The 22,615-nt window shown below is 48.6% G+C and overlaps 2 protein-coding genes across 4 annotated transcripts in view; one reads left to right on the top strand and one right to left on the bottom strand.

Moving 5' to 3' along the window:
• Positions 1 to 13,591: 13,591 nt before the first annotated feature.
• LOC149918811 (uncharacterized) lies at positions 13,592 to 22,137 on the bottom strand. Its single transcript, XM_090136743.1, has 3 exons — positions 21,886 to 22,137; positions 20,909 to 21,770; positions 13,592 to 13,726 (listed from the first exon to the last, which is right to left on the bottom strand). The coding sequence occupies exons 1-3, from the start codon at positions 22,135 to 22,137 to the stop codon at positions 13,710 to 13,712; spliced, it is 1,131 nt and encodes a 376-aa protein (XP_089992869.1). The 3' UTR covers positions 13,592 to 13,709.
• BCL11A (BCL11 transcription factor A) overlaps positions 21,765 to 22,615 on the top strand; it is a 59,773-nt gene continuing 58,922 nt past the window's right edge. For all 3 annotated transcript variants that reach the window (XM_031595180.2, XM_090134509.1, XM_031595179.2), the window contains exon 1: positions 21,765 to 22,600. In XM_031595180.2, coding sequence (XP_031451040.1) covers positions 22,546 to 22,600 — 55 coding nt within the window. In that variant the 5' untranslated portion in view covers positions 21,765 to 22,545. The remainder of the gene's footprint in view (positions 22,601 to 22,615) is intronic.

The raw sequence follows: 22,615 nt of genomic DNA on the forward strand, positions 1-22,615 counted from the left end.
TTGGCCTCAGACACCCCCAGGAAGCAGGTTTGTTGTATGCTCATGGCCTGCCTCTATGTTCCACTGATCTCACCTGGATTGGAGATGAGCTCTAAATGTTGAACCTGAAAGTATTACAAACACATGTGCTTTGACAACTAGCCAAGCTGCTTTGCTACTGACCTCAAGCAGAGATGAGATGTATACCAGGGGCTCACTGTAACCTGGTAGTTCTAAATGAGAGTAAAAATATATACAAACAAATCTGCTGAGACCTGGAAATGTTGGGGTTCCAAGATCTGTTATTCTCTTCTTCCCTTATTCCTTTTCATCTGGCTATTCTGCAGCAACTTAGGTAATGAGGCTCTGAAATGGGAGCAGTCTGACATATAAATATATGAATATGTAAAATATGCGCATAGTATCAGATGTTCGTATCAGCATAGGCGTGCATGAGGGCATGCTTCTTCCTTTGTCACCTTTTTTTTCCCACCAAAACTCCACGTGCTTTATTTGTTTCCTTGAAGCAGCACCTGGATTTCTCAGGACCCTACGAGAAGAGCTTCTTGGTTATTGTTGATATTGATGTTCCCCTCTTGGAAAAGTACAAACAACACGTACCTAACACTACCCAGAAAACATGTTAGTATGGGCTCTACAGAACACCTGAAAATCTGTGCTGCTTTCCCAAGATGCTGCCCCCACCATGAGCTCTTCAGTCCCAAGCAGCCGGCCTGGGCCTGCTGCACTGGACTTTTGCATTCTCTCTCTGCTAACGGCTGAGAGATGCCAGGAAGAAAGAGATGTGAAATCGGAAGGGGAACAAAGGACCCTTCTGCTGTGCCTGAAGCTGATGGCAAGAGTTTTGCTGTCTTCAGCAGCGCTAATGCTGTTAAGAACAGGTCTGTGCTAAAGTCAGTGTGGTGTCTGCATCTCTTGTAGAATTCTCTTGGCTTTCAATGTGTGTGCACATGCACGGTGAGAGGAGATGTACAGTTTTTTGGCAATTGAAAGTTTAATCAAAAGGCCACTTTTCCTGCCTGTTATTTTTGGGCCCAGCCTCCCGAGGGTCAGACCAATGACATTTCATGCTGCTTCTAATCAATTTTACACCAGGAAACAGTGTGGGAGCTGAGTAACAGAGAGCTGGGGTGGGATGAAACCCAGCACTGGGAGCAGAGCTGGAAAAATATGCTGGGGATTTTGGGGCATAAACAAATGTTTCCTAATCTGGACTGCAACACTGTTAGGCATGTACCAACAAGTAAAAGGAGCTGAAAACTAGCAGGTTCAGCTACAGCGTAACCTGTAAATCCACATCTTGACAGGCATGTTGTGGTATGCAGAGGAACAGTCTCTGGGAAATAAGGTAACGCAGGCATCAGATCACAGAATAAAACAGTGTCGTTGCTGCTTTGGTTTTTTGCTTTGTATAGCCAAAGGAAGTAACCAGTGGTTCGTACTCATTATTTCCTGCATGACTGTTTAGATCAGACTTGATTTTTTGGAGCTCACAGCCCTGGAATATTACATGATTTTCAAGACACGGACCTTTTCTCCTAGCCTGTTTTACTTCTATATCTTTTCCTTCCTGTGACCATCTCTTCCACGGCTGGACTTGCACAGATATGTACAGATATCTCACTCCTTGGGGCTCTGTTCCTCACTCCACACACCTTACAGAGAACCACATGAGAACTACACAACAGAAGAGGAACAACTAAGAGTAGTGGGGTCAGAGCTGGTGCAAGACTTTTCAGAGGCACTTGGCAAGGCTGAATTTTGCTGCCTCAGCCCTGAGATCTTGGGACCAGGCTTGGTGACCCTGCTACTGTCTGGTTGGAAAGTGGAGAAAGACTGCTGCTGTCAGAAGGGGACTGCTTTTCCAATCCAGGATGCAGCAGCCACCCCCAAGCACATGCTCTGTGGCAGCAACAGCAGCAGCAAGCTGGAGCATGGGGGATTTGACAGACCCTGACTGGCTGCTTTTGTAGTCCCTAGAAATACAGGAATCTATTTATTTGGAAGTTCTTTAAAATATTGAGAGGAATCCACTGGAAATATATTCCTTGGTGTTCTCAATCTGCAGTGTGCATTTGGAAGAGTGGAACTTCCCTTTAGGGGAATTTCTAGTACATTCGCAGGCAAAAAATGTGAAAAGCACACCCCCATGGGCTGTTCACACTTCTGCCTTTTCAAGTCGGTTAACTCTATGTAGTTCTCAATAGAATCTGCAGGCTTGTGATCTAATGAAGCCTCTGTAGAATAACACCATACAGTTTCCATCACACAGTTGCAACTTCCTGTGTCCGAGGCTGGTGCTTCTGACCACGCAGCTGTTGGTTTCTGAGGACAGGTGTCCTTGGTGCAAGTGACACTAGTAGGATTACTGCCAGTATCAGCAGTGATATGTGGGATGCTGAACTCATTTCAGGGCTAAAGGATGAACCTACTGGAGAGTTAATAGTGGGCACTTTGGGATGGTGTTCACTGTGCTGAATCTACCTTGAAAATTAACAGTTTTATCTATCAGGGAAGAGGCAATATTTTAAGTGTAGTTATTTTTTGTTTGTTTGTTTGTTTCTTTGTTCTTATTCTTTAGTTTATCATGCAAATGCTACTGTAGGAACAAAGTATGTGAAGGATTTTTACCATTGCAGTCCACATTGGAGGACAGGCCCTAAGTGACATTCGTAGCAGAGTTCTGGTGAGTTTTTTTTCTCGTACTGCAGAGCAAAGCTGGGAGAAAGCATTATGTTCAAGCATTTCAGCTGCTCCCATGCCAAAGTTAACCCCCATCAGCAGTTTAATCTAATACTGTGGTTCTGTAGCTGATCCACATCAGTGCTGCACTGGTTTGCTCTCTTCTTCACCCTGCAGCTGTGGGCTCTTGTTGCTTGCCACTTCTGGTGCTCACCCCTCCATTCAATTACTCACTCCAGCTCGCTGAACACTCTGAACACTGTCTCAGCAAGAAATGGCTGTCTTTCTGTTGGCTTAACGAGTCAAGAAAGGTCAGCAAGGGGACTGTGCCAAACATGGCATGGAGCATCTTATAGGGGCAGGTGTGATCCCATGGGATGGAAGAGCTGCTGGGCAGCTCAACCTGCCTGAGGCAGCATTCCCCTCTGCTGCACACTGCCAGCCCTGCAGGCCTGCTGTCCAGCAGGCTCACAGCCCCATTGAGGGCCTTGGTAAGACTTGCTCATGATTACAAAGAAAGACAGTGGCAGAGCCAAAATATCAAAATAATTGCAAAGGAAAAAAAATTTCTTTTTTTTTTTTTTTTAAAAAAAAGGAAGGAACTCCAGCACACCTTAGAAAGAAGATACCTAATAAGATGCATCCTGAAATTAGACTTTTTTTTTTTTTTCCAAGCACCTCCTGGTCAGGCTGTGGTGAAGCAGTAAACCACAGAAGGCAGAGCCAGGCCTGCAGCCGTGGGAAGGGCTGCAGTTCTGCTGCACCTCCACCGGGCTCCTCTGCTGCTACAGGCATGAGAGCCTGGCCTCCTGCATGTTGCTGCTGGTGCTGTTCATGCCTGCCTTCCCAACACTGGCAGGTGCCACGTGGGTTATGCTACTCTTAGTATTACTCCAAGTAAAATAAATCCTGAAATATTAAAACTACCTGAGAAGAAAATGTGCCTCTCAGATACTGGAAATCCTGTTAGATGCACTGCTCTGTTTTCTGGTCTGTCCAGATGATAGGTTATAGATGATACTGAAGCTTAGAATTATACACTGACTGCTGTGTTCAGTGCCCTCTGATTGAAACAGATTTCTTTTCCTATTCACATTTATTTTACGCCTAAGTGAAAGGAGACTTTGGTTTTATACATTCTCTCTGTTTTTCTAAGCGTTCATGAAAAATGTGACAAGATGTCCACTAAGGTCACAAATGCGAGCATAAATGCTGCAATTTAACATTAGTAGTTAGCAAACAAGATACCCTCGAGGTAAGAAGGCAGATAAAAAGAGGGCAGCGATGTATTATTTGAGGTCTATGGATATAATTTAGGCTTCGCAACAAGGTCAGAGTGATTTAATTCTCTTTACAAAGGTCAGTCTGAGGCTTGGCTGTACTAACCTCTGTGCTCTCCATCTGTCTGCACTCTAAGCCAGGCACTTTCAGTAGGTGATTGTGTGTTCATGACTGGTTACAAACAAATTGAAATTATCTCCAGGTCTGAGCCTCCTAAAGTGTTTACTTGGAGCCATCCCTGCCTGGGAGTAACTCTTACCTATACAACCTTACACATGGCTGCTAAGATAGCTGGATATTCGTGATTTCCTAATGCTGCAAGTGCTGATGAGTGCTTGGCTTCATAAACACACCGTGTGGAGCCATAAACTCATGATGCAGGTTTATTCTATGGCCCTTGAAACACGGCTTTTTTCCAGCACTGGTAAAAGTATAATAGAGTTAAGTAAAAGGGGGAAAAAAACACCTGTGCAGTATCCACTTTCTCCAAAATGAGGAAAAATGAAGGAACTGGTGTTTGTGGACATCTTTATTTAATGGCCCGAGTCTTTTAACATTTTTTTCCCCATAAACAGGGTATTCTTTAAAAATAATTGACAGGATAAAATAAATATGAAGCATTCTGGTGTCTGTTAGTCATTTTCTTGCTTCTTTTTTCACTTCATGTTAACGTTTCTGAATTCTCTTTTCACTTTAACTAGGAAACTGGTTTATTAATCTGAATGCAACAACTGGTGGAAATGAGGCCAGTGAATGCTTTGAGCTCGCAATAAATATTTAGCTCACTGATACAGCCACATAAAGTAAACAGCACTTGCTTTCATGAAAAAGGCTTGTAAATTTAGTGGAAGATACATTGCATTTGAAAAAGAGTACTGGTGATTGGGACTAGAACGAGGTTATGAATTGATACTGCTTTCATTTTAGGTGACAGGTATTATTATTAATTGATAAATTATATAAAATGTTGTGGAATGATTGAATGTGCTGAGCTAGAAACCAAGCAGGAGAAGCCCCTCACAGTGCTCTTTCTCTCCGAGGTAACGTAAGCCTTCTTTAGGTACAATGCTCACATACACCAGGTTTCAATAATTATTTTACAATCATGTGATAAACGGTCATTTTTGAAAATGTCTCTTTCAAAAAGAGGAATCTGATTTTCAGCAAAAAACAAAACAAACAAACAAAAAAAACCGAATCCAGAATTCCAAGGTTAGAATAAAACCACAGAACGCCTCGCCCTCTGTTGTCTCCAGCCTGCCTGCTGTATGTTTGCCCGAGCAGAGGACACTATGGGGAGAAGAGTGCAGGTTGGGAGGCAGTTTTAAATCATGTTTTCACATTTCTGTCTGTGTCCCTTAGTTTAAGCATCACTCTGGTCACTAAATTCTAATCTCACAGAATACAGGCTTCTTTTTCCAAGTATCCTACAAACTCAGCTATTGCTCTTGTGTGTGATGTGTGCTGAGGAATCACAGATAGCATCTGATTCTCAAGGCTGTTTCAGTAACCCTGTTTTGCTTTGTTTTAAACTAGGTGAAGACAAGGAAAGAATCTATGCAAAGATTAGAGAAAGGTTTAGGAAAGTGGCAGGTGCAGAACCCTAGGTATAGAACATTTGATGCATGACCCCACACACCCATGCATGCACACACCCATGCATGAGCATCCCTTTTCTTTCTGAAAAGAAAGAGCCTGCTGGCAGCCAGCTTGCTGCCTTTGTGCTCACCACAGGACATTTGGATACCTTGGCTTTTGGAAAACCTGGGCAGTGTGCTTGGAGTAGTCCAGGGAATCTCTACAAGTAACATGAGGAGTCACCCTTCCTTTGTGGGGCCCTGGATCTTTCTGGCTGAAGGAGAAGGTATGTGAACTTGGGTTCTTTTCATGGAGTGAGTACGTTTAGAGTAATTACCATTTGTAATATTGTTGTCTAGCTACAGGAGTATTAAGGTATTCATTACACAGGCTGTTTACTGTAAAATGCTTTGTGGGTGAGCTTTTATTGCTCAGGAATGGTGCCAGATGGACAGTCCTGTGGAGCAAAGTCCTTGTGCTATCTGCAGAACAGCCATGGTGCTTGCAGTGGCACGGTACATTTTCCTCCTCTGTCTCCCTCTACCTGATCTCAGGAGGCAGAGGATACCCCAGAACCTGTGCCTCCTCAAAGAGAACATCATTGGGGCCACCTATTGGAGTACTGGCTTTGGAGATGTGGTAGCTGACGCCTCCTCGGACCTTTTCCAGGGGCTGCTTAGGATCAGTCTCTTGGCAGCCTCCTCAAGCTTCTGATTTCCCACAGGTGGTGGCAATGTTTTTGAGCAGTTGCTGCACAAAGCAAGCATTACATACGTTTCTCACTCCAGCATCTGTGGCTGTAATAAACCTTTTAGAATCAGTTCTAACTCTCTCTTCAGTGATATGTGCATGAGGAGATGGGGAAGCAGCGAGGAGCTGGCAATATCCGTCCTTGTGTAAATAGTGTGGCCATTCACGCAGAAGAAAATGCCTGTTGCGTGTGATTCCCTAATGACAGTCCCTCCACTTTGTTTGCGTCTCTCTTTGAGTGCCATACCATGCTTATCAGACACATCTGTATTGCAGACTGCTTTGTAAAACAGAGGCACTTTCATCCAAGCTTTCCATCCTCACTGGCTCTTCCCTTTCCTGAAGAAGTGAGGTCAGGACGGACTGAAAAAGCCATCGGTCACAGCAACCAACAAGAGCTGTGCCCACCCACTGTGTGAACATGCTACCTGTCAGGTGGGCAAAGCAGGGCCTGGTCCTTGGCCTCTGCCAGTAGCCAGCAGTGCTGAAACGCTCTGCTGCTGGAGGAAAGAAGCCCTGCCTGTATCTGGCAGGCATCTTGGGCTGCAGGACCATGCATGTCGGACTGCACCTGGCTCTGATACGTGCTGTCAGACAAAGCTGTTGTGTATTTGAGACAAAACCACTGGGCTTTAGGAAAGCAGTGAGGTATCTAAATTATTTCTTTGCAAAATCTCCGAAGTCTCTGTTCTCATGCTGCAGATCCGTGGCCTGGAAGAGGTTCTGTCATTCCTGTGACACAAGAACACACGTGCGAGCCTCTAAAACCAATAAAGCTCACTTTGTTCCCATCTTTACCTGTTTAAAAATAGATAACTGGATTAAAAATACGTGATTTCCCATTTGTACTAGCAAATTAAGCTACTTTCCACAGTCTAAGTATGCCTGGAGGTGTTTTAATACCCAAGAATAAGCCTCTCTAAGTTTTAGAATGGACGAACCCTGCAAAGGACAGCAGCATGGCAGTGCCCTGCATGGCAATGCCCTGCTGCAGCAGCTTTTTGGCTTGGGTGCTTTGCTTACTTCTGCACAATGTAACAGGAAAGGAAAAAAAAGGAAGAAAGGAAGGAAGGAAGGAAGGAAGGAAGGAAGGAAGGAAGGAAGGAAGGAAGGAAGGAAGGAAGGAAGGAAGGAAGAAAGAAAGAAAGAAAGAAAGAAAGAAAGAAAGAAAGAAAGAAAGAAAGAAAGAAAGAAAACCTGGCAGTCTCACAGACCTGTATATTTTTCTCAGCACAGCAATTTGTCCTGATGTACGGCTTGGCTTCATGTGGAGCTGGTTTAAGGGCTCAGGCCCTTCCCAGAACACGCATTTCACCTTTGAAACTTCTGCCACAAAACTAGGCAGCTATTTTTGATCATGCACTCGTTGCATTTCTTCTTATGTGAGACATGACACACTCTGTCAGGCCACTGTCTTCGATCTTCCGCTCCAGCATTTCATTTGTGTTAGTGATGGAGGATGGGGGATTTGAATCCTAATGCTACAGTGGCCGTGGATGTGAGGTGCAAAGTGCCCAGCACATGCTGTGCTGCAGCTATCACAAGGAGCTTGTGTGCTCTGCATATAACTCTCCAAGCAGCTTGCTTGTCCCGGCCCTAACGGGAGCACATGGAAATCAAAACGAGAGGGGTGCAGGCCTATCTAATGCCACCACGTTTGCCTTTCCTTCTTCCCTTACATCTTATTTACACTCCAGCCATGTTCCAAAGGAGCACAAAATCTGCTCCTTGTTCTCCTTTTTGAAATAGTGCTTTTAACAGATCAGTCTTGCAGAGAGTAGGAAGTGTCAGACGCTGGGCAGAGGAGGGCAATTTATGCTTTGCACAATGGCCGTGTGAAACCCGTGCTCCTCGAGTGGGGCGGGCCTGTAACAGCTCCCAGCTCCCTCCCTCGTGCTCCTGTGAAACCCAGTTACAGCCGAGACCTTCTGTTCATGTCCTCCACTTGCTCCACCCTGACTGCCTGGTTTGAAGTGCTCTGTGTGCTCCCAGAGGGCTCCCCTCCTCTCCCTGGCAGGTAGGAGCAGTGCCTGGGTTGGTTAGCTGAGCGAGAACTGGAATAAACAGGTTACAAAAGTCAGGGCTCCCAGCTGAATGACAGCAAAGAAATGACTCTAGCTAAGTAGGAAGAAGCAAGCTGTTATTTTCTTCTCTCGTTGCGGTGAGCCCTGCCATGTGCTCAGAGGTGTGGGCAGGAAGGGCTGCCAGGACCATGCCTTCCCCTGGGCTGGGCAGAGGCCTCCCAACACCTGGAGCTGGCCTCACAGTGATGTGCACAGCTCTCACAGGGGCACTGCATCACCAGCACTGAGGCTTTGGTGCTGGCAAACCCCAGTACCGGAGGAAGTGGTCCCACTCTCCTCCCATGCAGAAAGAAGAGGGGCTGCAGGCCGCTTTGCTGTCCACATTTCAGTGTCACGTGGGAAGATGGACCAGGTTTTTAATGTCTGAAATTGGAAAGGACACCCTGCTTAATGGGGAAAAAAGTACAGTGGCACTTCTGCAGATAGTTAAAAGAAGTGGTGATTAACAATGTGGACAAAGTCCTGACCTAAGGCATGATGAGCTGTGCTGATGCCTTTCATACAGCCAGAGCTTTTTAGCATTCTGGAGTATTGTTTATGTTACTATTAAAAAAAAAAAAAAGTGAGAAAATAAATGCAGTTACTTTCTGTTTCACACCCCCCACTTCCTCCCCCCCCTCTCCTCTCCCTCCCCAAGAGCAGATGGCAATTCATAGCTCAAATTGTTTTTTAAGCCATTTCACATTTTATTGATAAGTACAATATGCTTTTAAACAGCAACCCACACCCGGGCATTTCTGCAGAGATGACACGGCTGCTCAGGTAGCTTGGAAAGAAAAGAGCTTAGAAAATCTGTTGTGTCACAAGGGTGAATGTTTTTCAGTTATTTCTCATGTAGAAAACAGTAAAACAAACCAAAACAAAACAAAAATACAAAACAAAACAAAAAACCCTGCTTCTGGTTTCAAATGATTTCAAATTTGGAACACCACAAACAACACAGTGCAGTCACTGGATTTGTGATTGGTTCTACTGGCTGATCCGGGTAGAAGAAAAAACACTCCTTAAAGTGCTGAATATTCTTTATATTTTTAATGAGCAGTGGTGTGCATAAATTGCCACTGGGAAAAGCAAGGAAATATTCAGCACCTCTATTTGGGGAAGCTTTGGTGCTTTAGAACAAAAACTGTTAGTAATGGAAAATTCTCACCATCAGTAGTTTTATCCGTTAAAGTACGAGAGTGCAGAAATAAGGAAGGAAGGGAGTTTTTTTATTATTAATTGACACTCATTTTTAGCTGGCATGTGGTGGCACGTCTTGCAAACAAACCGTAGGCTGCATAAAATGCAGATTAGATCCGATAGTTTTGGAAATGTTCTAAATCTTTGTAACACTGCAGATAGGAAATGTAATAGTAAACTGACAAATTGAGTATATGTACTTTTTCAGCGTAATTCACAGTTTCTTCCTATTATTTTTTACAACCCGTGAAGATAAAGCAAAACAAATTACTCAGAAGAAAGAGAAATGCATTTCCAGATACATTTTCCCACTAAGTAATGTCCCTCTCTTATACATTCATACTGCAAATATCAATCTCTACCTTTTCTACTCTGTGTCTACAGCTGGTTCTTGGTTCTGCAGATACTGCAGGAGCTGTGTGTGTGCAAGAAACTCTATACAATAATTACAGCACGCATAGATTAGATCGTCATTATAATTTTGCATCATCTGTTATATAATCTCAAGACTGTTGTGAGACGAGAAAACGCGGTCATGCTACAATTCTTGGGAAGCAAAAGCAAATCGCGGGTTGTAAACGAACGTCCTGGCAATTAAGGAACCCACACGGAGATGAGAAGAGATGAGAGCACGGGACGCGGCGGTTGTCCGCGGGGCGAACACAAGCGCGGCTGCTGCCGGGGAGGGAACGGGGGAGGGAGCGCGTCGGAACGCCTCGGCGGGCGGTGCGGGGCGGTGCGGGGCCGCGGGGCGGTGCGGGGCCGTGGGGCACGGCGCAATTCCGCTCGGGCTCTGGGGGCGAGACGGCGATGGGATACAGGTGCAGCGGCAGAGCGGCCAAGAGGGGAAGAAAACGAAGCACGAAGTGCTGCGTGCCGATTGATCGCAGGAGCCTCTTCTCATTTGCAGATAGCGAAACGAGCCGGAGAGAGCCGGCAGTCGGTGCCGGGGTTCGGAGGGAGACGGTCCTCCCGATCCAGGCTACCCACAGCCCCTCCAGCCTCCCACAGCGGCACCCCGGCATCCCCGAGGAGGTGAATAAAGGCCGCCTCCGAACGGGGGAAAATAACAGAAAGAAGAGACAGAAATACAGAACCGAGGACGCAGGAAAAAGATGGAACGAGCTGCAAGGAAATAAATAAGAAGCCAAGTAAATCAGATCAAATCGCCAGGATGCGTTCCCAACAGCCAGCTTTATAATTTCCAGGTGTTGTGGAAAGCCGTTGTCTTATAGTTTATAAATCCCTGCCAGGGGAGGGAGGGGAGAATCTTTGGAGGTGAAGGAAATATCAAATCAGAAGCCTCTATGTAGATTTATGATTGCATAAGAGGCTCGGTCGTCTTCATATATTGAAATGTGCTGTCCTTCCTGTGACTGCCCAGCCCTCCGAGGGAGAGAGCCGCTCGATTTAGTCTTGATCAATGCTGCCTGTGAAGCAAGGAGGAGGAGAAGGGGGGGACCAGGCTGGCACCAGATGGAGCAGGGTCTAGGGAAAGGTCAAGGTTAGCTCAGGCTGCTATTGAATCGGTTGCAGCCTCACAGATAGATCTCTGCCTCGGAGGCACCCACTGGGGCTTCTCAGAATCAAATCTAATAGAAAAGGCAATCACAGAATGAAATCGTTTTATCTGAATGCTAAAATTGTTATTAGGCTACATTAGAGAGATACCAGGCATGTGATTACCAAAAAAGGAAGCATGCCTACCAGTTTGTGACTGAAATAAAAGCTGTGAATACGTTGATGCCATCAGCAGCGTGCAAGTACAATAGATAACAGGAGTGTGGGACAGGGAGAGATGGGTGTGTACAGTGAACAGATTAACATATTTAGATGTACGCACACAATTTTTTGCTTATGTATCTGCGTCTAGGAGGGGGCACACTCGTAGGGGTGCTGACAGCAGCGCTTGACTTTTCTCAAGCCTGGCAGGGGCTGTGGTCCTCAGTGCGTGGGGAAGTCTGGTGCTGGCAGTGGCTGCAGGCATGCATCAGGCTGGGCGCTGCCTCGAGGAGACGTTTGTTGGCCCTCCTGGCGGGGCTCTGCCTGCAGCCACATGCTCTCACTGCACTGCAGCACCAGGAATTTGCCTCTCGATTGTAAGTCTGCACTGAGACATGGAATGAAGGCATTGTCTGAGGCCTCTCTCTTTCCTTGTCTCATGCAAAACTCTTTCTGCAAGGAAATGTCATTACATGCATATGTGTGCACATACCCAGCACGCCGGGCACGTGAGCGTGGTGAGAGCACACACATATGTGTTTGGAGCAGTGATGCTGTCAACTGGCTTCCAAAGATCAAAGTGAACTCTTCCCAATTACCATCTCCTACACATTAAGGATTTTTAAACCTACAGCACAGACATATAAGAAGGATTTAGGCTTGTAAAATAAATGCTGGCTACACTAGATTAAACACAATGACTGCACTCGAAGGGTTAGTAAATTTAGAATTAACAGATCATCCCAGCTTGATACAGCTACTATGGATGATTTAATATGCAGTGTAAGCAGGTTGACAGTCAGCTCACAGATGCAGATAAGATCAAACAGTCTCTCAATTCAATAGATTGAATGGTTGTGCCGAGTGTCTGGAAGGTGGGTGACAGTACGTAAGTGGCAGGGGCTCTGGTAAAGAAGGGCCTTGATTCCAACTGCTGGATGCTGCACTGGTTTTGCTATTCAAGCAGCCAGCCTTTTCCTGCAATCAAATCTGGAGATAACATGGGGAAAAAAAAAAAAAAAAAAAAAAAAAGTCTTAAATCTAGTTCAGGGAAGTTACTTGAAATTTTTAGTAATGGCAAACTCTGAACTTTAACTGTAACCCCCATTTCTGTCTCAGTCTGCAGTCCAGATTCCTCCTCCACAGACGAGGCCATTGCTGCCTGCTCCATCTCACACGGAGGTGGATCTGCCCACAGCCTTTGTCCATCCAGCCGCCTCCATCTCCTTCCCAGCGAGGCCCGGCTCCACAGGCAGGAGGAAATCTCGGGGCAGTGGCAGCTCCTCACCCCTCCAGCCCTCTGCGCTCCGTGAGCAGCGCCGTCCCAGCACGGGCTGCCGGGCAGGTTCCGCGGCTGGGAGCTGCGACGATCGCGGAGGGATGGAGCCCATCCAATGCCCGCAGTATCAGCCGCCTCGCTTCTCTGGCTTCAAAGTAACTTTGGCGGCTGATGCTTTCCTTCTCACTCTCCTATTTAGACAAGGACTTAAAACAGTTTGTGTGGAGGCTGGTAAGCAATGAGAAGACAGAGAGGACTCTAACCATTTTTATTAATTAAAGCGTCAGTGCAACACCGATGTTGGTTTAACAGCAGAGTCAAATCAGAATCCACTAAGGAGTGAGTGTTTAACGACGAATTAAACTTCCACTTCAACATATTTTTTAATTTGGAAGCCAGTTGCCGCTTTTAATCCTTCCGATGCCGAGTTAGTAAGGAAAGGGCCCGAGCGCGGCTCAGCCTCCCGTGCTTTGCCCCGTGACACCCAGCAGCGACGAGACGCGGAGCTCTTTCGGGACGCTGCCAAGGAGCTGAAAGACGCAGGCACGCACCGGAGAGCGGCGGCAGCGGCGGGGAGAGGGGAAGGAGACGGGAAGGGAAGGAGAAAGGAAGGTAGAGGGGAAGGAGAGGGGAAGAAGAGGAGAAGGGAAGGAGGGGGGAAGGAGAGGAGAAGGAGAGGGGAAGGAGCGCTCGGAGCGCGGGGGGCGGGGCGCGGGGCCGGGGGCGACGGATCTCCCCGCAGAGCCGCCCGGCGGGAGTCCCAAGGCGGAACCAGCGAAACCAGTTATCTGGCTACAATTTGCATATTTATGGAGCTTCCCGCCGTTCTCCCTGATTACTTCACTGGCAGAAAAGGTAACAGAAAAAAAAATATATATAAACCCCACCAAAAAAAAAAAAAAAAAAAAAAAAAAAAATCCGGGAAAAAAGAATGGTACGTACACGGTGGCTCTGAGACAAGAGCGATCCTTATAAAGCCCGGGGCAGGAAATCTGTTTACCGCACAGTTTTCTGGAAGCGGAGTTATCAGTTTCTTTAAGATCCAAGGCTGAAGATGTGAGGTCCGTGAGTAGGTGCGAACTGCTTGAGAAACGCAGTGATCATGGCAGGGGAAAACAATTAGTCTGGTCATATTCACCGAAAACTCACATCTAAGGAGGAGACAATCCTGGGAGAACGGGAAAGGCATTCAATAAACACTTTAAAAGTATAGTGTCATGGTACATGTGTTTTTTAGTCCCACTCGTAAGCAACGTGCAAAAGTGCAGTACGGCTTTGAATAGAAAAGCTAATTGGGTCTCAATAGAGAAGAGTTTCGTGTTTATTGGCTCTAAGTACAACGGCTGTTGGAGGCACACCTCGGCTCCCAGACACTTTTGACCTTTCTCGCAGGAACGGTCGCAGCTGTGTGCCCATCCTATGCATCGCACACCTTCAGCTCTGTGCAGCAGAAGTGCAGTGCCAGGAGCTGCGCAGCTCCTCATCCCCCGAACACATCGCCGTGTGGGATCACGGTGCCCCACGTTGCCCGGGGTGTAAATGTGAATGTGATTGCAGTGCACGACACTGTTGGGGTGTCGAGGGGTGCGTGATCGCAGCAGACTGCATCACTACTGCAACGTTCAGACCAAACTTCTCACTGACACAGGTAGGAAACAGCCTGTATGCCTGGCAACGCGACACAGCCTGTATTTCCCTTGCATTTACCCACAGCAACAAGCACTGCAATGAGACTTTTTCAGCACACAGTCTATGGGTCTCTCTCTCCGTGTTTACATTTGTTTCTCTATGGGTATGCAGAAACTTAATACAATAGAGCAAGGTAAAGTTTAAATTATGAATACATTAATTTCAGTATGGCAATATCAAACATTGAGCATATTTTTGATTTATGTATTTAATTTCCCTTTTTTTTTTTTTTTTCCCACTGCCGGGAAATAGTTGCTCACCAAACAATAGCATTAGCACAATAACTCCCAGCATTCAGACTTAATGTACCTCAGCTTTCTGTGTTAATACTATATGATACACTTGCATGTTATTCTAATTGAGTGAAATCTTATTCATACTGGCAGTGGAAGGCATTCTTTTCACTGCAGTCAAAATTCATACCGTACTGTAAAAATTATATGTGCTGACAATAACAAATGGTGGCAAAACTATCCAAACTGCTCAAAGAAGTGTGCTTGTATCATGCTTTATTCACCATCACTCTCGGTATGCCTCAGCACAGCACCTTTCTGCAGCTTTGGGCTATATAATACTATATTACTTTGACTACAGAGAGTTGCATTAAAATATTTCAATTAAGATGAAATTTTGTGCACAGAGCTGCACAGGATAAATATGGCAAAGAAAAAACCCCACAGCAAAGCTGCTTTTGTTTTTAAATGCAGAAGATCTCTGCTATCTCAACAATTCTTTGTTTTCCATCTAGATGGAGCCTCACACAGATGGTCCCATGTTCTAGATAGCACGTGTATTTCTTCTTTGCTGTACCTAAAGGGTAAAACTAAATGTAATCTAAAACAGTAATACAAAATCAGTATCGAGAACAATGATGTGAAATTTCAGTTAAACGCGTTGTTAGTAACTAAAAGCTGAAGTTCAAAAAACCTACCTAACAGAGTTTATTTCCAAAAGACGATTGGACACCTGTCTAACAGAATACCTGGCCACATATTTACTGCAGACTTGGAGTACAGCTGATGTGTCAGATACGTTTATGGGTTTTTCGGTACCCAAGTCCAAGCAGATTCCTCAGGCATGGGATGCACTGAGCAGCATTAGAGAAAAAAAATGCTTTCCACTGTACTCTCCATCCCTCCTGTCACTCAAGCCAGATGTGCTGGGGAGTGTGCAAATGGACTGAATCTTTCCACATCTTGTGTAGCAAAAATTCCTTAATGGAATTTTTTTTTTTTTTTTTTTTTTAATCACTGACACTTGTATTAGGTGACCCAGTTTTATGGATTAGTTTTGTTATCCTGGAATTCTTATTTAATTTGATGGAAGTGTAGTTGGATTTACATTCCAAGACAAAACGTCTGCAATTCCACTCCTTCCCAACGCATCTAGAGTGGAGCTTTCTAAATTTCCTGTTAGCCCAAGCTCTTATCACCCATTGGGTCTGTTCTTTCAGGGAAGCATGAAAAGCTTATCGTGATGATCCTGAGAGAAGGATGATGTTAAACAACTGCTGTTAGAAAAGATTGGTACTGCCCCACGTATTTCATTTGGCCGGAGCAGATCAACCCTTCCCATCTTGCCTGCACTTTCTTGCCAGTTGGCAGACACTTTGAAGTGACTGTGTGCCATTGCTTTTAAACCTTGGGGTGCACTCCTGCTAACCTGTGGGAGTGATACATACATACATACGTACAGTGGTTGCTGGCACCACTGCCTGTCATATAGCAGGGAAACAACTCCAGCTGCAGTGAACTGGAACCAGGAAACAAATTTATTGCTGGCATGCCTTGATGCCAGGCACTGGTGACTGCTGTTCATTCTTAAAGTTGCAGGTCAAGCCCCACGGCACAGCTGCAAAGTGCCAGACTCAGCTTCCTCCTGCCTTGAGCTTTACCAGGAGTTTGCTGGGAGCTTGGCTCAGCCTTTTTTACCCATGCAGCATGCTCATGCTCCCTGAACTCAATGTGTCTGCTGTGCCAACAGGTTATGCCTGCCTGCCTGTGGCTAGAGCTGGCCATAATTCCTGGCCTTGGGCTAGCTAGGGATCTCCCCAGACCTAGCAGCTAAAGTCAGAAAACCAATTAGAAAGACACTTGGGTCAATAACATAAGCTCAAAGAGTGACCTGCTTAGGTAAACGGATGACTTGGTGTCTCAAAGGATAGTTTTCATGCTTTGCAATCATTTACAATGTTGGCAGAGAAATGTTTTGGGGACTCGCTCCACTAGAGCAACCTGTTCATGGTCTGTGGCTCATCTTGCTGGCCTTGGGCTTGCCAGTATTTTCTGCTGGGGTCAAAGAACATTCCAAGTTTGCACCCTTCCCCAGGTGTGCATGCTCTGGCATAGAGTGATTTGAAGTGATGAAAAGTGTCTCTGAGCCACAGAAGTTTGGAACTAGCAACAAGTATCACTGAGAGCAATTTTAAGTAAAATTCTTTGTACACAAAGCCATACTTCAACCCAGAGCTCGAAGTCAAGTGGCTGATGTCTTTCAAAGTGCAGTCATGATGACTGTTCTGATGCTAAGGTGCTCATGGGACTCGCTTCACACGCTCTGGGGAAAGAAAATGTCCCCAAAAATGTTAAGTCCCAAAAAACTGTTAACAAGGAAAACCAAGTGACCAATGCCATTACATATTTTTTCCTGTCCCTTGCTATCCTCACTGCATCTACAGCTAATGGAAGTGACCTGCTCACTGTTCTGTAGTGCACCAGAACTGCTTTGGCTGGCTGGATCAGGGAACACCAACCTTCCCCAGCACCATGGTGTGAGCAGGTCTGACAGCAGGTCACCATGGGACTGAGGGACACAGCAGACACAATGGATGTGCTTTAGCTCCCTTCTGTCTGAGGCATTTATATTCCATTTATCTCACATATTCTGAGATAGATTGCCACACTACTTCTACACGGTCTCTCTCTGTATATGTGTACACATGATGTGTAAGAGTGACACGTGTGCCCCATGAAGTCTTGTGTTGCTGTATAGTTTTAATGCATGTACCTATACATGTGCTGTTCAATATGGAGCTTCAAAAGAGCTAGAAGTACCACATTCATACCCTAGATGTCAGTAAAAGAAAAAAACATTAGAACCCATTAAAATCATTTTATAAAGGCCTCTGAATCAAGCAATGGGTTAGCCAATTATTCATAAGGTAATTCCCTATATGGACTGGCAGTTTGAGTCCCAAGTTTCAGCTCAATCAAATTTACACAGCCCAAGTTATAACCTCTTCAAGATGGGGATTGTAACAGGAACACTGACAGACCTTAACTACTGTGCCTCTTTAGTAATGAAAAGCTCTGCTACTTCCCTCGTAGCGTGGCTGCTGATATTGCTATAATTAAGACCGTATGGATTCACACTGTACATCGACTCTAAAACCACGATGCTTAAATTGCCTTGGCTCGAAGCTTAGGATACAAGTTGTCAGTGGCATGTTACATGCTTACTTACAAAAATAGGAGAAAATAAATAAAATACAAAATAACTAATAGTAAAGTAACTGGAGTAGTGAAAACTAAAACCAGACTTTGGCCAAAATGAAACCTTAGATTAAAAGTGAGCTGTTACTGGCATCCTTTGTAACTAGTGCCTCCATGCCTGCTTACCCACCTGCACACTCTTAGAGGAGCGGTTTGCAATCTGAGTCTACATCCCAAGTGCTTCGTGCCATTCATTTTACAGTCATCCCTAGACAGCCCAGTCAAGGTTCAGGGCTCCACTGTGCAAGCAGGGGCAGTCTGAAAACCCAGACCTTGCTGTAACCTATGGAAAAAACTTTCCTCAACTTCACACCTTGTTCTGGATCCTGCCTAGAGCAGCCCATAACAAAATCTTCTGGTTACCTGATGCTCATATGTGTGTGATCCTGAACAGACTTACTGCTGTGTGTGCTGTGCTTGCTAGTACATGCTTGCAGGATCAGAGCTTATTTTGAGCCTTTAGTAAAAAACAAAAGAAAACAAAACAAAACAACAACAAAAAGGAGAAAACAGAAAGCAGTGTGCCCACATTCCTTGCCCTGCAGTACCAATGTACATGCTATTTCTAGGGCACACGAGTCCTCTGCTCATTCATGGGGAGCCAGCCTGGTGTGATAAGAGTTCCACCCACGGTGCCTCTGCCTGATTGAGCCTATCACTTGGTGAGGAGGGTGCCTGTGATACTGGCCGTTATGTAACACGTGGCTTGGGAGGACTGGCATTGTTTTGGAATTTGTGTTTGGTTCTAACGTTCCATTCTGAGCTGGCATGTGAGAACGCTGCCATGAATGAATGACAGTTGGAGCACTGAAGTGGGAACGTTTGCCCACCAAAGTTTCTGAACTCACCTGCTACCAAGTCTGCAGCTAAATCAGCAGACAGGCAGGGATGGCAGCATGCAGCACACAGTGCATCATGCTCCTCTGTACCTCCGGGCCTCAGTGCCACACAGGGACCATGTGCCTGTCTGTAAGAGGGAGGGAGACCACACTTCCCCATCTGAGGCAGTCCTTTTATACAGCAGCCTCCAGGCTCCGCTTGAAGGAAGGACCATGCTGCTGTTCCCAGGACTGAGGCACCAGAGGCACACAGACATTCTTGGCAGGCGTCTTGGGGCTCTGGCCTGCAAGGGGCAGGATGTGAACCAGCTGAGGGGCTGCAGCATGTGGACAGCCTCTTCCTGAGGGTGGCACACTCCCAGGTGAATGTGACAACCCTTTGGCCCAGGCTCCAGCACCAACCTCTGGGCTGGCTGGCAAACGGCTCGGACAATCAGGCACATTTTCTCAAGTCTGTTCTGGAGCCAGGAGTCCATACCAAGGAATAGATGATCTGGCTGGGGTGAGGCACAGCGGCAGGATGGCATGGTAGGCATGGTAGGGGAGGGCCGTGGCTGAGAGGGAGGTGACGCACGAGTGCGCGCCAGTCCTCACAGCCCTTTTGCTAGGCTGTCTTTAGCGCTTGCCCAGTTTTGTTCCCTCTCGTCCTTCTGCCTGCCGCATTTCCACAACTAGCAGCCTTTGAAAAATTTTAACTGTGCTTAAGTGCTGCGTTCATGAGCATGACTGAGCAGTGCCGTCACTTTGTGCAGTAGGTACGGTACGGACTGACCCCGTGCCACGTGCCCGGACGGCGTACAGGGGATGCTGTAGGAAGGGCAGCCCCTGCGGCCCCCCCGGCTCCTCCTTTCCCGGGGGCCGCTGCCCGCTGGACCCCTGCCACCGTTGCCTCTTCGGCCGCGCCGGGGGCCCCGCAACCCCTCCCCGGGGCGAGGCGTGCGCGGCTGTGCCCAGCCCGGCGGGGCCCGGAGCGGGGCGGGAGGAGGAGGGGGGGGGGGGGGTCGGCCCCGTGAGCCGCCCGACAGCCGCGCAGCAAGAAGCGCAGGGGCCGGACCGCAGCTAAGCCCCTCGCAGGAGCTGTTTGTTGACCGCGTTCACGTTCAGAGCCCTGAAGCTAAAAGCACTTTACACCATAAAATAAAAGAGCTGTCTTTTTTTCTAAAAGGTTACGTCTGGAGGCCACGCTGCTCGTACTTCATACAGAAAACTACTGAAGGGGCTATGAAATCCTCCATGATTTACACTCCCTCTCAGTGCATTAGGATATAGATCTACTCGGCGCTAAAAATACTGTAGAGTTTGTAACCGACGTGAATATATGTGCGTTATTTCAGAAAGTCTGTTAGAAAACTTGTCAACACGTTATAAAGCATAAACCAGGGCTCGGCCATTAAAGGCGGAGATCAGAGACAGAACCATACCTCAGGAAGCGCCGAGAAAAGTCCCCCATTCAAAACACTGCTGGCCGCGAGCTGACACACGGCGTACACCGAAGGGCTCGGGGAGAGCCGCGCTGCATCGTTATGGGCACGGATCGGGCTGCGCGCCCCGGGCTACGGCGAATAATGGTCGCGGCGCCAGGATTTACCGCCTGGCAAAAGCCGCGTCAGGGCTTGTAAATACAGTTATTCGTGTCCACGGCTGCTCGTTAAACAGCCTCTTTCCTTCCACCAAAACGCAACAAAATAAAAACCCACTTGCTTTAATAAAACCCGTGGATACGGCACTCTAAGAACGCCTCCCGACGCCTCGTTTCCCGGTCTGTTGTCGCCCTCTCGTCACATGACAGCGCGGCGCGGGGGGCGGCGGGCAGAGCGCGTTATTGTGATCAGTGCCGACAGCAGCGCCCGGCCGGCCGGGGGGAGCGCTGAGCTAAGGTACGGCTCCGCTTCTCCCCAGCAGTTGCTCCGTGCCGGCACAGAGGGCACGCTGCCGGCGGGACTCGCTCGCAGCCGTTCTCGAGAGCATCCGTACAATCAGCTGTCGAGCGCGTCTCACGGTGCGGCCGGGGCAGTCACCGCTGGAATCTCAGCCGCGGTGCAGCGAGACGGCAGGCTGAGGTGTAACTAAGTGATTAATTCGCTACGAGTTTTTAAAGAGAACCGATGGGACGCTGCCTATTATTTATCAGAACCGGCCCCGGCCAGGCATCCCGCTGCACGTGGGCTTCGGAGAGCGCACGGCTGCGTAATGACTTGTAATTATTCAGAGCACTGTTAAATGCGAACTGCAGAACGTTTCAGAGGTAATAAAGTCATTACTTCTGCACTGCAGTTACCTGGGAAAGCTTTACACGCTCCATTATATACAAATCAAATCGTATGAACATACCTGTGCCGCACACACCCGCCTGTTTATGCGCGCTCCGCACGGAGCACATGGCCGCACGGACGCGGCCGCCCGCCCTGTGCACAGCGTGAGCGCAGCACCTGGAGCTCCCCGGCCCCGCGTCTCCTCCCCGCCTCGCGTCGATCGAACCCCTCGCCGCTCGCCGTTCCCGGCTTGGCTCGACTCGGCGGCGGGCTGCCCGCGGTTCGGGGTCCCGCTCCGATACGGGCTCGCCTCGCTCGGTCAACAGGTCCCCGCGCCGCTCCCGCGGTCCGTCCGAGCCGCCACCTCCGTTCTCCGCCTCCTCCTCCGTGCGGCACGCGGGTACTCTCGGCCCGGCGGTGCGGGCACGCCCGGCTCCCGAGCCCGTTCCCGCTGCAACGTGAGCCCTCCCCGTGCCGGCGGCGGCCGCGGGCGCGCGGCGGGGAAGTTGTGGCCGGCGCTGCGCATCCCCCAGCTGCAGCCGCTGCCCCGCGCCGCCGCTCGCTGCCGCGGGCTGGGCTCGGAGGGGTAGGCGACGGGGTCTCCGCTCCCTCTTCTCCCGCGCCTTCTCCTCCCGCTCCTCCGCTCGCGGAACTCCTCCCGCCACCCCCCCCCGCCACCTCCTCCCCCGCTCCGGGGCAGGCGGCCGGCTGCCGGCACGCCGCTCCCCGCCGAAGTTTGCCTCAGGCCGGGCCGGGCCCCCGTCGCCCCTCGGCTCTCCGCGGGGCCGCCGCCGCAGTCCCTCGGGGCCAGGCCGCGGCTCCCGGGAGGAGGGGATTCCGCGGCGCGGAGGTTGGGGGGAGGGGGACGAGTGGAGACGCCGGCTCCGGATGGGTCCCCCTTCCTTTTGGGTGGTCCCCGCTCTTGGCTGGCTTCCTTCGGTCTACCCCCCGCCCCTCCCGAGGGCAGCCTGCCCAGCGCCCCCCCCCCGCGCCTCTGGCTTCAGCGATGTATTTACTTTTCCAGCGGGGGTGTGAGAGTGTGCGCGCTGCCGCTACCTTCTTTCTTTCTCTCTCTTTCCTTCCCCTTTCCCCTTCCTCCCGTCCTTCTCCCGGGCTCGGGTACCGCTCCCCCCGCCCCCTCCTCCCTCGCCCCGCGGCCGCTCTCGCCCGGCCGGCCCCCTCCGCCCTGGCCCCGGGGCCCTCCGGCGGCGTGCGCCCGGCGCGCCCCCTCCCCGTTCCCCCCCGCGGTCCTCGGCCATTGGCTTGTCCTGCTCTCTTTTTCATGTCCAGCCCCCGATGAGTGTCCATTGGTGTTGCCTTCGCCTTCCCTCCTCCCCTCTCCCCGGCTCGCCCTGCCCATGTTTTGTATGTCTCTGTCCATCCAGGCTCCTGACGTTCAAGTTCGCGGGGACGTCACGTCCGCACTTGAACTTGCGGCTCAGGGGGGCTTTTGCCATTTTTTTCATCTCGCTCTCTCTCTTCTTCCCTCTTTCCCTCTCTCTCTCTCTCTCTCTCCCTCTCTTTTTTTTCCTCGCACAAAAAAAAAAAGCCATGACTGCTATCCCACAATTCATCTTCCCTGCGCCATCTTTGTATTATTTCTAATTTATTTTGGATGTCAAAAGACATTGATGAAGATATTTTCTCGGGAGCCTCCTTCCTCCGCAGCCCGGCGCTCCCGATGTGAGCCGCGCGCTCCGCCGCCGCCAGCCCACCATGTCGCGCCGCAAGCAGGGCAAGCCCCAGCACTTAAGCAAGCGGGAATTTTCGCGTAAGTAAGCCGTGG

Source organism: Phasianus colchicus, chromosome 2 (genome assembly GCF_987193195.1).
Source record: "Phasianus colchicus chromosome 2, bPhaCol1.hap1.1, whole genome shotgun sequence".
Classification (NCBI taxonomy): Eukaryota; Metazoa; Chordata; class Aves; order Galliformes; family Phasianidae; genus Phasianus; species Phasianus colchicus.